Source organism: Elephantulus edwardii, unplaced genomic scaffold (genome assembly GCF_000299155.1).
Source record: "Elephantulus edwardii isolate Elephantulus edwardi_28Jun2011 unplaced genomic scaffold, EleEdw1.0 scaffold00217, whole genome shotgun sequence".
NCBI lineage: Eukaryota > Metazoa > Chordata > Mammalia > Macroscelidea > Macroscelididae > Elephantulus > Elephantulus edwardii.
Window position 1 is genome coordinate 1,074,917 of NW_006399967.1, and position 17,144 is coordinate 1,092,060.

Sequence of the window (17,144 nt, forward strand, 5' to 3'; positions counted from 1 at the left end):
TGTGTGCACACTGGTATATGTCTGTGTCCACATGCACACGGGTTCTCCTAGGACGTGTGTGTGTGCATGCTGGTATACAGGCCTGTGTCCACATTGTGCATCGCCCCACATGCACATGAATTCTCCTAGGACGTGTGTGTACACTGGTATACAGGCATGTGTCCACATTGCACATCGCCGTGTGTACACACGGGTTCTTCTAGGATGTGTGTGTGTGCATGCTGGTATACAGGCCTGTGTCCACATTGCACATCTCCCCACGTGCACATGAATTCTCCTAGGATGTGTGTGTGTGTGCACGCTGGTATACAGGCATGTGTCCACACCACACATCTCACTGCATGCACACGAGTTCTCCTAGGATGTGTGTGTGTGTGTCTGTGTGTCTGTGTGCATGCTAGTGTATGGGTGTGTGTCCACCTTGTGTGCACAGGGTTCTCACAATCTAGCATGCACATCTCCCCCTGTAAGTAAAGCTTTTCCCAGCCCCCTCACCTAGATGCCCACCTGGCTTTCTGCTGTGTGCTCCGCGCTTCCCCGGGGGCCTGTTCCCCATCAGCACCTTCAGTGAGCACCTGTGTAGACACCTCCCAGGCTGGGGACCCTGGTCTCCTCGGCCCTCAGGTGGGCCTGCTCCTTCCTTCCAGCTGCTTTCACTAGTCCTCGGCCCGGGTGCCAGGTGTCATGCCCACTTCTGTCCTGTCCTTTCTCTGCAGAACGACCTTCCGGCCAGCACTCCTGCCTCGAAGTCCTGCGACTCCTCCCCGCCCCAGGACGCCTCCACCCCTGGGCCCAGCTCGGCCACGCCCCTCCGGCAGCTGGCCACCAAGCCAGCGCCCTCCACAGACTCCATTGGTGAGTGCTCACAGCCTGAGCGTTTGTAGAAGGTCGAGGCTGGCGGGAGGAGTCCGGGCAGACCCTTGACTTGACCCCCAGTTAGATGCCGCTTCCTTGGGACCTCCTCATTGTCTCTGGAGGGGAAACTGGAGGCCCAAGGTGGTGGGAGAAGTGGCTTCTTGGGGGGCTGTAACATAGTGTACTGGGAAATGCTGGAAAGATAAGGTTTGGAGTCACTTAGTTTGAGGCTGGTGGCCAGGCTTGAGCACGCCAGCTGTGTGACCTTGGGCAGGTGGCCTGGCCTCTATGAGCTTGGCTTTTCCCATTGGTAATATCGGATAGCACTCCTTGTTATTTACTCTCTTGTGGCCCTGCAACCAGAGGGGGAGTGGGAACCCCAGCCCCCACACCTCTCAGTCTTATGTGATCAGGGCTGGGATAGAGGGAAAGATTCAAGATGAGGAAGGCTAAGAGATGGTAGAAGGCCCAAAGATGTCCCTGAGATATTCAGGGACATTTGATTTGGGCTTTGAAGGATGAGTAGGAGTTGACCAATAGATGAAGAAAAGGGACAAGCATGTCAGCTGGAGGGAAGAGCATTGGTAAAGGTCTGGAGGTGTGAAGGTGTGACAGGAGCTGGCATGTATGGGACTGGTCCACGGAGAGCTTGAATGACAGGCCGAGAAGCTTGCATCCACCCCCAAAGGAAAGATCTGGGTCTGGGGGTGTCTGAAGACCTATGCTTGTTCTCCTTGTTCAGCCCTTAGGAGCCCGCTGGCCTTGTCCAGCCCCTTCACCACGTCCTTCAGCCTGGGCTCCCACAGCACCCTCAATGGGGATCTGTCAGTGCCCAGCTCCTACGTCAGCCTCCACCTGTCCCCTCAGGTCAGCGGCTCCGTCATGTATGGACGCTCTCCCATGGTGAGTCCTTGGTGGGGGCCCAATAGCTGGCAGCAGGGTCCAGGGGCTGGGGACTGGGGACTGGCCAGAAAAATAGCAAAAGAACAGACAAGTGTGACCTGGAAAGGGTGCGACCGAGTGCTCCTTGGAAGTGAAGCTTCAGCTCATACTTGTTGTGTTGCTCGGAGAGGCTGTTCCTTGGGGAGGGACATCATGCTTGGAAGGGCGAAGGGACAGTGACAGAGGAAGACTTCCAGGGAGGTGGTGACACGGTGCCTGCAGCAAAGGGCTCAGGTGTATCAGAGATGATGATGGCTCAGGACAGAATGCGGTTCAGATCTGTGGTTCATCGGGTCACTGAGAGTCTTACTCAACTTGAGGGCACCTAACAAAGAAAGGTGTGCCTGCTCCAGGCTGTAGTCTTTGCACATCGTAGCGTTGGACAGTGAATAGGGAGGATAGAAAGAGAATTGATGCCTTTGAGCTGTGGTGCTGGAGAAGAGTGTTGAGAATACCATGGACTGCTAGGAAAACAAACAGATTTGTCCTGGAGAGGGTGAAGCCAGAATGCTCCTTGGAGTCAAGGATTCTGAAGCTTCGTCTGACATACTTTGGGCATGTTGCAAGGAGGGACTGGTCCTTGGAGAGGGACATCATGTTTGGGAGAGTGGAGGGACAGCGCAGAAGAGGAAGACCCTCGATGAGATGGATGGAATCTGTGAGTGGAGTGATGGGAATGAGTGTGTTGGAGACGGCGAGGTTGGCACAGGATAGAACGGCGTTTAGGGCTCTTGTACATAGGGTCGCTATGAGTCGCAGATGACTCGATGGCACATAACAATGAAAACATACAAAGACTAGTGAATAAGGAGAGGGAAGGGAGACGGCTCGGTCCAAGCATGTGGGAAGATGATCTGAGGGTCTCAGGGGCACCCCAGACTTACCACAGATCAGCACCTGTGACTGGGGAGCCATCTATGCTGTCCCTGCATCAAGCGGAGCTGACCGCTCAGGTCAGGGCAGGACGGGGCCCGCTCATCTTCTCCACAGGTGGTTTGCCCTGATTTTTAAGGGACAGTGACAATTCTGGAGCTGTCAGAGGAAGGACTATGCCGACGAGAGGACTGGATATAGTGACCCATGAGAAGGATTTGAAGAAAGGAAACATGAGTCCCCAGACCTGGGGCCGCCTTTAGAAGGCTGTGCCTGTTTGTCAATAAAACTTTATTGACAAAAGCAGGTGGAGGATTGGATTTGGCCTGGGGGCTGCGGTTTGTCCGCTGGAGGATCAGATGATGACTCGCTCTCAGGGACCTTCCCATTCTCGGTTTTAGGGTTCTTTCCATAGAGACTTTGGGACCTCGACCCCCAGCCCCCCATCTGTGTCACAGGCAGAGGGAAGGACAGAGCCCCTTTCTTAGGGAGAGTGGCTGAACAGAATGGGAGGCATGACAGTTGGGGACAGAGGAGGACAAGGATGGGCGTGAAACCTGCCCCGTGACACCTCCCTTTCTGGAACTGGCAGATGGCGTTTGAATCACACCCACATCTCCGAGGCTCATCCATGTCATCCTCTCTGCCCAGCATTCCTGGGGGGAAGCCGTGAGTGAGGGGTGGGGCTGCCGTGGCCTAGGGGTGATCCCAGAGGTTTACCCTGAGGGTGGGGATGGAGGACTCTGGGGAGAATGGTACAAGAGGAACAAAGTCTATATGGTGGTTCTCTGAGGGGGGCACAGTAGGGTGACAGGTTCTCCCCAGGCAACACTGCACAGTGCAGACATTGGGGTTGCCATACCTGGGGCGAGGGTGCTACGAGCAGAATCTCTGGGGGTCAGTGATGCTGCTCAGTGCCCTACACTGTCCAGGGCCGCCCGAGAGACCAATAGAGACGCCATGGTGTTGCAGTGTTCAAACACTCACCTGCTAACAGAATGGTTGCCAGTTCAAGCCCACAGCTGCCCTGAGGGAGACTTGGTCCGCCTCTGTGACGATTTACACCTGGGAAGCCCGTGGACAGTTCTGTGTCCCCCTGAGTGCTAGGCACCGGCCTCTAAGGCGCCCAGTGGCTTTAGTTTTAGGGAGTACCATTAGGGAGGTCCCGGGTGGTGCCAGTGCAGGCGGCTGTGAATTGTAAGCTTGGAGGTTCGACTCCACATAGAGAGAATTACCCTCTTCTGTCATACGCCCCCTGGTCCTGTGCTGCCCTTCCTCAGCGGGGGAGGGTCCGGCTGGGTGGCCGCAGTTCCCCCTCCGTGTGAGGTCGCCCCCAGCTGACCGTGCCCCTTCTGTGCAGGGCCTACTCCTTCCACGTGTCCGCAGACGGACAGATGCAGCCTGTGCCCTTCCCCTCCGACGCCCTGGTGGGCGCGGGCATCCCGCGACATGCGCGGCAGCTGCACACGCTGGCCCACGGCGAGGTGGTCTGCGCCGTCACCATCAGCGGTTCCACGCAGCACGTATACACGGGTGGCAAGGGCTGCGTCAAGGTGTGGGACGTGGGCCAGCCTGGCGCCAAGACCCCGGTGGCCCAGCTTGATTGCCTGGTGAGGGCGGTGGGACCCCTCGCAGACTGATGGACAGATGGGGTGGGACTTGCAGGATTTGCTGGTTTGTGGGCGTGGCCTTATAGGCATGGGGGGCTGGAGGTGGATGGGGCGGGGCTCGCTGCCAGATGGGAGGGGCTTATACAGAGTGGATGGGGCTAGCTGGTAGGTGAATGGGGCTTACAGGTGGATGGAGTTTGGTAGACTGGGTGGGATCACGTGAAGACAAAGTGAGCTCTCAGGGAGAAAAAAGGCCAGCCTGGAGGTATACCTGGGGCAAGTTTAACAGGTAAAAGGGGATGAAGTTTGAGGATTACTTGAAGTGGGGTTCAAAAAGTGCTTGCGGGCAAATGGAGTAAGGCCAACAAGTAAATAAAGGCTGGAGTGGGAATGGAATTTGTGGGCTTACAGGGGCAGAGCTTACAGGCTACCCGGGGTGTTTGCGCCCAACCAGAGGCTAAACCAAGGGCGAGGCTCACAGGTGAACCAAGGACGGGGGCCTCAGGTCCGCGAGGAGGAACATGGGGCGGGGAGGGGGGCTAACGATGGCGGGGCTTACAGTCCCCAGGTAGATCGATGGGGTTTACAGGTTACACTGGTTGCAAGTTAACCAGGACTTTGCAGCTCGGCCTCTTGAGAATAAGTGGCCCGGGGCCAGCCCCTCAGTCTTGTTCTCACGGGTCCAGAACCGGGACAATTACATTCGCTCCTGCAAGCTGCTGCCGGATGGCCGGAGCCTGATCGTGGGTGGCGAGGCCAGCACCTTGTCCATCTGGGACCTGGCGGCACCCACGCCCCGCATCAAGGCCGAGCTGACCTCCTCGGCCCCCGCCTGCTACGCGCTGGCGGTCAGCCCGGACGCCAAGGTCTGCTTCTCGTGCTGCAGCGATGGTAACATCGTGGTCTGGGACCTGCAGAACCAGACCATGGTCAGGTAGGCGGGGCTTTGGCGAGGGGCGGGGCCCTGATGGTTCGTGTGGCGCTGGGGCGTGGCCTCGGCGAGGAGCGGGGCAACGAGAGGGGCGGTTGTCTTTGGGGCGGGGCCTCAGAGAGGGGGCGGGGCTTGGGATGCGTTGCCATCGGGGCGTGGCCTTTGTGGAGGGGCGGGGCCTTGTAGAGGGCGGGGGCCCCGACGGTGTTTGTACCTTGGGGGCGGGGCCCTGACAGGGTGTGTACCTTGGGGCGGGGCCTCATCGAGGGCGGGGCCTCATCGAGGGCGGGGCCCTGGCCGGGTGTGCGCGCCGTGTGGGCGTGGCCTCAACTAGGGGCGGGTCCTGGGGTGCTGGGCCGAGGGGCGGGGCCTGGGGGGGTCCTGTGCGGAGGGGCGGGGCCTCGGGCCTCCCCAGCTCCCGGGTGGACCGCCTCCCTCTCGCTCCAGGCAGTTCCAAGGCCACACGGATGGAGCCAGCTGCATCGACATCTCCGATTACGGCACCCGGCTCTGGACGGGCGGCCTGGACAACACGGTGCGCTGTTGGGACCTGCGGGAGGGCCGCCAGCTGCAGCAGCACGACTTCAGCTCCCAGGTGGCGGCTCAGGGTCTGGCCGGGAGGGGATGGAAAGCAGCCCAGCCATCCAGGCTCCCTCCTCTTCCTCCTGAGGGCCCCCTCCCCACTTCCTGACCAGGGCGGGATCAGGTCCAGCCTCTGTGTACTCCAGGCATATCCAGGCCTCCCCCTCGAATTCTCTAACATGCGGAAGCACGGAGGCTCCGATTCATTGTAAGCTGTGGGACTACTGAGATCATCCTCCCCGTGCTCTCTGTTGCTGACATCTCCCCATTTCTTGTCTCTCTTTGTGTAGCTGGTTTATCCTCTCAGATCCTAGACCCTGGACCCTGTTACCAGCTCCAGGCCCCCCCCCCCATGAGTGTCACCAAGGGAGAGCGTCTACACCACAGAGCCACTAACCTAGGCCTGGGGGGCAGCTGGAGGTTAAAATAGGTCCTGGGCATCACAGATCCCCTTGAGGGTTCTGTGAGAATCTGGACAGAGTAAAGCTCTCTTAGACATGTGACCTCCAGACATCCCTGGTCCAGATTCTGCCTCCTGTTTTCTTGGGAGCAGGGTGCAGACTCCTTAACCTGTCTGTCCATTCAAGATACCTAAGCTCTGGTCTCACGGCCCCACTCCCCACCCCCATCCTGTCACATCTCCAGACCCAGATACTTAGTGAGCCTTCTGGCTGCATCCCTTTCCTTTCTCCAATTGGCAAACTCCTATTCAGCCTTCAAAACCCATCTCCAGCTACCCCACTCCCACTCCCACCATGAAGCCCAGGGAGAGTTCACTCCCAGGCTCCCTTTGTCCTCCCTACTCGTTTTAGCTGGATGATTCCTTGGCTGGCGAGGTCAGGGGGTGCAGGATATGCCCATCCTGTGTCTCTGAGATCTGGGTAGACATTCACATTTCTGGGGGTCTCATGGTTGAGTGTCTCCCTTCCACCAGCCCCCTGTCTTTAGGTGGGAACAGTTCCTGTATGAGCAGGAAAAGTTTCTCGGGACTTCTGAACTCTCTGGGTTTCCCGCTGTGGACTTTGTGGGATTTTTGCACAGTAGGATACTCGCTCCTCCACGTGCCCCGGATGGAGCCCCCGGGGCTATAAATGGTAGTTGTGTTCCACATAAGCAAAAGGTTGGAGGCTTGAGTCTACCCAGGTGGTACCTGGAAGAAAGACCTGGCAATCTGCTTAAAAAAAAAAAAACGGCCACTGAAAACCCTAGGGAGCACACTTCTACTCTGGTAGATGTGGGGTGCCATGAGGCGAAGTGGTTTTCTGATGCCGGTTAGGGGCAGTCCATACCTGCCCAGGGGCTCAGCGGAAGAAAGGCCTGGCTCTCGGCATTCCCTGCAGGTTAGTTACTGCCCCCGTGGGGCGCTTCTGCTCAGTAACACTCGGGGTCGCCCTGAGTTGGGGTCTACTGGACGGCACCGAGCAACAGAGTCGGGTGGGCTCGCAGCAGTGAGACCACTGAGTGTTTCAGAATGAAAACACAAGAAGTGCTGGCCGCTAGGACAAGGCCAGCTCCCCGAACTTGCAGTGTGACCTTGAACGAGGCGCAGCACCGCGTCCACCATCTGCTAAAGGGGGGTGGCTGTCCCTGCCCGCCACCCCCGCCCCCCTCCAGTGCCATTGCGCGCTGAGCGGATAATGGATGCGAGGCCCCGGGGCTCCGTGTAATTCTGATTAATATTAATGATGGAACACGCAGCCGCCTGCTGCGCTCGCGGCCCCAGGCCAGCTGCCTCTCCGTGGGGGCTGCAGAGGGGCTCACGGGCTCCCCCCTTTCTCCCGCTGCCGGTTCCGGGCCTCACGCCACGTCCCGAGGGGGCCTTGACCCCTCTTCTCCCCCTCCGCCCCCAGATCTTCTCCCTGGGACACTGCCCGAACCAGGACTGGCTGGCGGTGGGCATGGAGAGCAGCAACGTGGAGATCCTGCACGTCCGCAAACCCGAGAAGTACCAGCTGCACCTGCATGAGAGTTGCGTGCTCTCGCTCAAGTTCGCCTCCTGCGGTGCGTCCCGGGCTGGGGGCGTGGGGAGCGGGCGACAGGCTGAGCAGAGCCACGCACAGCCGGACAGGGCCTGGCCACTGAATCCCCAGACAGCAGCATGTCCGCACCAGCCATTGTGTGGGGTAGACTTGGGCCAAGAGGAACACCTACATGGGGACGCCGGGTGGCAGAGGTCGAGCTGCTGTCCCAAAGTCTCTCTGTTCGAATCCACCAGCTGCTCTGTGGGAGAAGGATGATGGGCAGTCTCCTCCCACCTGCTGGAGGGTCAGCTGTCGGTTCAGACCTGATGATGCACAATACACGTGTGTCCCAAATACACTGTGCTTATGCCAGAAAGTTTATTATTTGTTAGTATAAATACGCCTCAAGTGTAGCAGGAGATAGAGTTAAATTCTTCATAAATTGTTAGAATGAGGATGCCTCAGATATTGTGTGGCATATACTTAAACAAACAAACTACCATAACTTGATAGACTAAGAACATCTCAGATATTGCATGGATGCTATAAAAAAGACAAGCACTCCCTTCCCACGGGACTGACTGTCTTTTTAAACCCGCTGGAGGGTCAGCACTGGGTCAGTTCTGATGTGATGGTGCGTCGTTGTTGTTAAGTGCCGTTGAGTCGCAGGTGACTCATAGTGACCCTGTGAAGGAGAGTCCTCGACGCTTGGGTGCCTTTCATCCTCTCTCCAGGTCCATAGGGTTTCCGGAGACAAGCTATTACGGAAGTGGACACCACTCCTCCTTCCAAACTTGTTTTATTCGGGAAGCTCCACCCCACTCTCTGTCCGCATTGGGTAGCCAACCATTAACGCATCTGACACATCAGTGTCACAGTGTTCAGCCTCACAGCAACCACAAGTTACCACTGTACAGCAACTTGTACACCAGGGCTAAAGAATTTATTAGTACAAGTATGTCCCAAGTATTGTGTGAGATGTTCTGACATATTTTTTAAACCAAGTAATTTTTAAATAATTTTATTTTATATTGGTTTGCATATGAAATTCATATACACTGTGTTTCATATAATCATTTTCATACACTGTGTTTTATAAAATGAATCACCATTGATCTGTTCCCACCATTACCCCATCTTTTCAGGGCCCCACTGGACCTTTCCTAATTCCTTCGCCTCCTCTCTCCGCCCACCAAACTCAGTGACCTCATGATTTTAAAACCATTATTTCTTTTTTCATGTATTTTTTTACTTGTGTGCCGTCGAATCAGAGCCGACTGTCACAGGAGGCGATTGCCCCTCCTTCTCTCGCAGATCATCTGGTGGATTCGAATCACATACCTTCAGAACTGCAGTGCAGCTTCTTGCCACTTGGCCACCAGAGCTCCCTAAAACCAGTAATTTTTAATACAAGTTTGTCTGAATTATACCACGAGGCATACTTAATTTTCCCCCGTTGTTGTTTACCATCGAATCGGTTCCGACTGGCACAAGAGAAGGTTGCTCCTCCTTCTCCGGCGGAGCATCTGGTACAAGGCATACTTTACAAGGGTCCTGGTGCTGCGACAGTTAGGTGTTGAGTGTCTAACGGGAAGGTTGGTGGTTCGAAGCCACCCACCCTACCCCACCCCCACAGCCCTTGAACAGAATGACCTGGTGTTCTGCTCCCAGCACGAGTAAACTTGTGGGCAGTTCTGCTCCGTCACGTGAGGCCACTGTGAGTGGAAATCAATGTGATTTCTCAGCAACAGCTCGCGAAAGCACTTAAAGCCTAGGAGAGGATACGGCAGCCAGGTTTCCTGCTGGTTGCCGGGAGCAGGTGGAAGGGAAGGATGGTAGTTGGGAATCACCGGTCAGGTGATAGGAACACCTCTGCAGAGTGAGGATGGAATTTTGCAAGACCAACAAGGCATCACTGAAACGCCTTTTCCCAGCAACATAGACGGTGGCTACATGTGGAGACCTTGCCAGATGGAATACACAGGAATCAACTTGAGTCTGTTTGGTGATGGAGAAACTCAATGCTGTCAGTCAGAACAAGACCAGGGTCTGGCTGTGGTGCAGACCTTCAGTTGCTCATGTTGTTGTTGTTATGTGCTGTCGAGTCGCCTGTGACTCATAGTGACGTTATGTACGACAGCCCTAAACCCTCTTCTATCCTGTGCCAATCGCACTGTCTCCAACACACCTACCCCCACTACCCCAGTCACTGAATCAGTCCATCTCATCGAGGGTCTCCCTCTCCTGCTCTGTCCCTCCACCCTCCCAAGCATGATGTCCCTCTCCAAAGACTGGTCTCACCTTGCAACATGTCCAGAGTATGTCAGACGAAGCCTCAGAATCCTTGCCTCCAAGGAAAAGCCTGGTTTACTTGAACCCCCTCCGGGATGAACCTGTTTGTTCTCCTAGCAGTCCATGGTATATTCAATACTCTTCTCTGACACCACAGCTCAAAGGCATCAATTCTCCTTCTATCATCCCTAGTCATTGTCCAGCTCTCTGATGTGCAAGTGATTGCAATGGATCTTGGCTGAAAGCAGAACGTACCAGAGGAATGTCTATCTGTGTTTCATTGACTAAGCAAAGGCTTTGACTGTGTGGACCACAGTCCACACACTATAGACTGAGAAGAATGGGAATCCCAGAACACTTGATTGTGCTTGTGCAAAACCTATACTTGGACCAGGAGGCAGTTGTCAGACCAGAGCAAGGGAACACTGCATGGTTCAAAATTGGGAAGGGTGTATGCCAGGGATGTGTACTATCTCCATACCTTTTCAGTCTATATGCAGAACAGATTATCCGGGAGGCTGGGCTCTGTGAGGAGAATCGTGTCATCAGGATTGGTGGAAGATCTATTAACAATCTGCGTTATGCAGATGACACAACCCTGCTTGCTGAAACTGAGGAGGACCTGAAGCACCTGCTGCAGAGGGTCAAGGACTGCAGCCTTCAATGTGGATTGAGGCTCAATGTCAAGAAAACAAAGATTCTCACCACTGGGCCGATTGGCATCGTGATGGATGGTGAAGAGATTGAGATTGTTAACACCTTCAGTTTGCTTGGCTCCACAGTCAACACTCTTGGCACCAGCAGCCAGGAAATTAAAAGGTGTATTGCATTGGGAAAGTCTGCTGTCAGAGACCTCTCCAAAGTATTGAAGAACAATGATGTCAGTCTGGAGACGAAGGTGCGCCTGATACAGGTCTTCGTATCAATTGCTCACATGCAATTTCAGATGGAAGCTGAAGAAAATGAAAACAAGTTCTTGAGAACCAGATAACTCCTTGAATATATCCTGCCTAAGTTTAAAGACCATCACGAGAAGAGACTGGATGCTGTGAATGCTAATGACTGAAGGCTAGCTGAGTTGTGGGAGGACATCAAGGACATCATACATGAAGAAAGTAAAAGGTCATTAAAAAGGCAGGAAAGAAAGACCAAAATGGATGTCTGAGGAGGCTCAGAAACTTACTATAGAATATAGAGAAGCAAGTGACAGACCTGTGAATTGTGCTGGTGGCAGGAATCATTAAACATCAAACCACCGACTGCCAGGTGCTCCTTAGAGGCAAGGATGCGAGACTTCATCTCAGACATCTGGGGCCTGTTGCCGGGAGACACAAGCCCTTGGAAGCATAGAGGGTCCTCGAAGGAGAGGAAGCCCCCTCAATCAGATTGACTGGCCCGGTGGCTGCAGCCGTGGACCTGACCACAGTGGAGCTGGGGTGGATGGCGCTGGGCTGGGTGGGCTTTCACTCTGTTGGATGTGGGGTCTCTGAGAAGCAGAGGCAACTCAGTAGAACCCAACAGCAACACAGAGTGGAGGGAAGGAACAGTGATGGCCAGCAGCTGGACAGGCTTCAAAGGGCAGCTCCAGAAGGTAGAGCTGAGTTGTACGCTGAAAAGTCCCAAGGCCTGGAGTTAGAAAACCCCAAGGGAAGAACACGCCTGACGCTTCTCAGCTGCAAGAACGGAAGGAAAGAAGCGGAGCCTTAAGGTGCGACGGTGAGGGACAGTAGGGCCAAGATACTGACCGATGCCGGGCGCGTCGAAAGAGAGTGAAGGGATTCACAGAGGCACGGACCACAGAGAATTGGTCGGCACTCGGATATTTCAGGAGGCGACGTGTGAGCGAGAACTGATGGTGTTGGAGGAAGAAGTCCAGGCTTCACTGAAGGCTTGAGTGAAAAACAAGGTGCCAGGAATTGGAAGACTGTGAACTGAGATGTTTGAACATATGGGCGGAATATAAGAAGTACTCTGTGCCGACTGACGGGAAGAGGTCTATATTTGTGCCTTTTCCAGAGAAAGGTGATGCACTAGAACGTGGGAGTTAGTGAACAATCTCACCAATATCACACACAAGCAGATCTTTGCTGAAGATGATTTAGAGACTCTTTCAGGAGCACAGGTACTGTCAGAAGCACATGCCTGATTCAGAAGGGGACATGGAAATACGGACGTCACTGCTGATGTCACATGGATCTTGGCTGAAAGCAGAGAATACCAGACACACGTTTCTGTGGGTTTTATGGACTGTGCAAATACACTTGACTCTGTGGGTCATAACAAATTATGGATAACTTTTCAAAGGATGGGAGTCCCAGAACACTTAGCTGTGCTCATGGAGGACCTGCACGTGGACCAAGAGGCTGTACTTCAGAAGAACAAGGGCGTGCCTGACGGTGGCATCCTGTCTCGTACCTGTTCATTCAGTCTTCTGAGCAAGTCCTCCGCCAGGCTGGACTGTGCAAACAAAGGAGGCCGTGGCATCAGGATTGGAGGCCGGCTCACCTCCTGCCTGCTCTATGCAGGTGACACCACCTTACTTACTGAAAGTGAAGCACTTCCCGGAGAAATCACACCCTCCAGCCTTCAACATGGATTATAGTCTAACATCAAGAAAACAAAAATCCTCACCACAGGACCAAAAATAACATCGTGGTGGTGTTAAGTGCTGTCGAGTCGTAGATGACTCAGAGCGACCTTATGAAGGAAAGACCTGAACACTTGTATAACTTTCATAGTTTCTCCACGTTCATAGAGTTTCCGGAGGCAAGCTATTTATGGAAGTGGATGCCACTCCTGCTTCCAAGCTTGTTTTAATTGGGGAGCCCCACCAAACACTGTCCACTGTGGGTAACCGTCATCACACTTGACACATCAGTGTCATGGTGTTTACCATTGCAGCAACCACAAGTCACCTCTGTACAGCGAATGGACATGGTGTTAAACAGAGAAAATATCTAAATTGTCAAGGACTTCATTCTACTGGGCCCTTCAGTCAGCACCTTGGAAACAGCAGTCAGGAGATCAGAGGGCACATTGCATTTGGCATATCTGCAAAAGACCTCTCTACAGTGTTAAAGGCGTGATGACATCCGGAGGACGCCTGATCCAAGCTTGGCATCTGCAGACACTTCCCGCGCATGTGAAAGTGGGACAGTGAGTAAGGGAGACAACAGGAGGATTCTCGTCCTCGAATGATGGTCCTGGCCGAGGAATGCAGAAGCCACAGTAAGCTGCCGAAGAAATGCGTCAGTCTTTATCAGAAGCAGTACACTCAGAGGGCTCCTGAGGAGGGGAGAGGGAGAGACTTGGACTGTCCTTTGGAGGTGTTCTCAGGAGGTCCAGCCCTGGAGACGGACAGCGTGCTTGCTAAAGTGGAGGGCCAGCAGGGAGGAGGAAGACCCTCCGAGAGGCGGACTGACACAGTGTCTAAGAAGGGGCTCACGCGCGCCTGTTTCTCGTTCTGGTGACATAGGCAGGACCAGGCATCGGCAGTTCTCTTACTGGGTGTCGTCGAGCCCAGTACGACTCGTAGCGACCCTGCGAGCCCCAGTTCTGAACCTTGTCCTCTCCTGTGCTGTCATCATCTCTGAAACACTCAAGCCCAGTGCTGCAGTCACTGTCTGTCTCGTTGAGGGTCTTCCTCCCTTCCAGTGGCTCTCCACCTTTCCAGGCAACTGCTGTGGTTGTGTAATGTCGAGTCAGAAGCAACCCATAGCCGACCCTCTGGGGGGTTTTCAGAGGCAGTTAAATCACACGAGTGCAGATTGCTCATCCTTCTCCCACAGAACAGCTGGTGAATTCGAACCACATATCTCTGGGATTGCAGTGCAGCTTCTTAACCACTGGGCCAGAGCGTCAAGGAGTAGCCTCTCCTAACAACATGCCCAAAGTGTGTGAGATGATGCTTTGGCGTCTTTGCCTCCAGGGAACACTTCTCTGGCTGTCTGTTCTCCAAGTCATAGCTGTTTGCTCTTTTGTCGGTCCTTGGTATATTCGACCACAACTCAAAGGCATCAGTTCTTCTGTCCCCATTATTCATTATCCAGCTCTCACACGCATAGCAGTGACTCAACAGACCAGTGCCTGGATCCAATGCACCTTAGTCCTCAAACTGACATCATTGCTCCTCAGTAGTTTGGGCAGGTCCCTGACTGCAGTTTCCCAGTGCAACACATCTCCGAATCTGTTGACTTCTGGTGCCTAGTGTACATGTAGGGAGTTACTATTTTAATTGCTTCCTGTGCATCTGAAAGTTGAGCAGTGAATGAGAATGACGGCCTTGGAAATGAGCCGTCACACGAGCAAAGCAGCTTCCCTTGGAGGAGGTGTAACTGGGCTGCTTATTGGAGCCAGGGATGGGGAAGCTGTCTCCCACACCTCGAGCTGGACATGCTGTCAGGAGTGGTCAGTTCTTGGGAGGGTCAGAGAAAGAGAGGAGGACCCGCTGCAGGATGGACTGAGGCAGCGGGCACTGCGGGGACTCTGAAGTTGGCACAGTCCAGGCCAGGTTCAGGTCTGTCGTTCACAGAATCAGGACGAGTCGTGGTTGATCCAGGGGCACCTAACAGCAGCAGGTGACAGTTGACCTGACAACACTCAGTAACGTCACCCGGGGGGTGCTGGGCTTGTCACGGGTGAAGGAAACAAGGAAAACGGAGGAATGGTGGCGGTCGGACCTGATAGACGTGGCTGATGCTGGTGCATTGCAGGTGTGAAGAATATGAAATTGGCACATGTTTTGATGTTTACACACATTTCCCACAATTTAAAAATGTCGTAAAGGGAGCTCTAGTGGCAAGAAGCTGCGCTGCAGTCCCAAAGGCGCACGGTTCAACTCCATCAGACGCTCCTCTGGAGAAGGAGGGACAGGCTACTCCTGTGCCAATCAGATCCGATTTGATGGTACACAACAAGAAAAAAAATTATAAACAAATAAGTATAAATATCTCCCAATTACTGCACAGGCTATGTACTTAGGAAAACAAAGGAATTGCTAGTACGAGTGTGCCCCGTGCAAACATGGACATATTTATAAGTAAAAATAGATAGTGAAATCTCTGGAAGTTACTTGTATTAAAACACCATTTGTTGGTTACCTGAGATGTAGACTGAGCTGCGTTTTACCTATGGTTCTGGGGGGGTTCCCCCACCTCAAGTTTGGGTCTGAGGAAGGGTTAGATTTAGGGTTAGAGTTAAGATTAGGGCTCAGTCTAGATTTGGAATTGGTCTAGTTATTGAGTTAAGGGATTCTGAGGCTCCGTCTAACATACTTTGGACATGTTGTGAGGAGAAACCGGTCCTTAGAGAGGGACATCATGCTTGGGAGGGTGGAGGGACAGAGCAGGAGAGGAAGGCCCTCTATGAGGTGGATTGATTCAGTGACTGGGATAATTAGGATGGGAGTGTCAGAGACAGTGCGATTGGCACAGGACAGAGCGGAGTTTAGGGCTGTTGTACATAGGGTCACTATGAGTCGCAGGCAACTCGATGGCACATAACAACAAACAACAACAAATATTCTGGAACCTCGACAGTCTGGGAAATGGGGTCAAGGGCTGAGCCTCAGGTCTTTGGGGGGAAGGCCAGATCCCGCCTGCTCCCATCGGTGGCAGTCTCCGCCTTCCCTCCTCACCCCCTCGATTTCCTCCTCCCCCAGGACGGTGGTTTGTGAGCACTGGCAAAGACAACCTGCTGAACGCCTGGAGGACGCCCTATGGAGCCAGCATCTTCCAGGTACCCCATCCACTACCTCCCCAGCCTCCACAGGACACCCCATTCCAGGGATCTCGGGGAAACAAAGGAACTTCCCCCATCTCAGGCAGTCAGTCTGAGGGGTCCTCAACCCCTGCCATTCAGCTGCCCCCTGTGTCGGCCACCTTCCGCCAAGGGCGTCTTGGAGCTCTTGATTTGTTTTTGTAAATAAAGTTTTATTGGCATACAGTCACACCCATCCATTTCTGTAATGCCTGCGGCTGCTTGCAGCCATCCTAGTGGATGTGAAGTGGCTTTTATATATTTAAAGGGTTCTGAGAAAAACAACACAGAATATTTGACAGAGACTTATACGGCCCGCAAAGCCGAGAATATTTGCTTTGAGGCCCTTTACAGAGAGTGTGTCCACCCCGCGGTGGGGTGTCCTGTCGGCTGTGCGCCTTGGCCCTCTGTAGAGTTGTGTGGCCTGGACCTGGTTCACCCTCTCTGAACTTCCCAGGAAACAATGTCGGAGCAAGAATATTATTACTTTTACGAAACCTTGAGGCTTAACGCTCAAGGACTTCTCTGGAGCATTTTTCTGGGAAGTTTCCCTTCTCCCTGCAGGAGAGTCCTACCTCACCATCTGGGCTCCCCTAGCCTGTCCTCCCCGCCCAACAGTCCAGGTGGTCAGCAGCCAGGAATCAGGCTCTGTACGCTCTGGCCCGTCTGACCCCCTTCTCGCTCCCTCTCCCCACTCTGTCCACAGTCCAAGGAGTCCTCCTCTGTCCTGAGCTGCGACATCTCCGGGAACAACAAGTACATCGTGACGGGCTCAGGGGACAAGAAGGCCACGGTGTATGAGGTGGTCTACTGAGAACCCCTGCTCTCCCTGCTCTGACTTCGGAGACAGACCCTGCTGCCCCTGCCTCAGCCGCACCCCTGAGTGTGCGATCTGTCTACTGCTTAGCTGACCTCTACCTTTCCCTGCTGGACGTAGGGGCCAGTGAGCAGGGGGCTTTGGGGAAATAAATGTATTTATCACAGCTGCCCTTCTGACCTGGGGCTGGGTGGCCGTGGGACACCACTTCCCTTGGGCATCGAAACAGCGGAAGTCCCGCTCGCTCTGCTTCACCTTCCCTCTGAGCCCTGTGGGCCGTTCATCCACGCTCCATGTAAACATCAAGGCCACTGCTGTGAGCTGGAAGGCGCCCTGATGGTGCACTGGTTAAATGCTTAACTGCTAGTCATAAGGTTAGTGGCTCGAGCCCCCTAGCCAGCTGTTCTGTGGGAGAGAGATGACGCAGTCAGCTTCGGCAAAGATTATAACCGTTTAACCTCACGGGGCAGCTCTGCTCTGTCCCACAGGTCACTGTGATGTGCAGTGGTTTGGGTATGGTTTGG

At 54.1% G+C, this 17,144-nt stretch overlaps 1 protein-coding gene across 1 annotated transcript in view; it reads left to right on the top strand.

Annotated features, from left to right (window-relative positions):
- TLE2 (transducin-like enhancer of split 2 (E(sp1) homolog, Drosophila)) overlaps window positions 1-16,617 on the top strand; it is a 33,231-nt gene extending 16,614 nt beyond the window's left edge. Inside the window, exons 12-20 of the mRNA XM_006897910.1 lie at window positions 717-855; window positions 1,598-1,758; window positions 3,263-3,339; window positions 4,031-4,280; window positions 4,967-5,214; window positions 5,659-5,806; window positions 7,644-7,794; window positions 15,706-15,782; window positions 16,510-16,617. Coding sequence (XP_006897972.1) covers window positions 717-855; window positions 1,598-1,758; window positions 3,263-3,339; window positions 4,031-4,280; window positions 4,967-5,214; window positions 5,659-5,806; window positions 7,644-7,794; window positions 15,706-15,782; window positions 16,510-16,617 — 1,359 coding nt within the window. The remainder of the gene's footprint in view (window positions 1-716; window positions 856-1,597; window positions 1,759-3,262; window positions 3,340-4,030; window positions 4,281-4,966; window positions 5,215-5,658; window positions 5,807-7,643; window positions 7,795-15,705; window positions 15,783-16,509) is intronic.
- The last annotated feature ends 527 nt before the right edge of the window (window positions 16,618-17,144 follow it).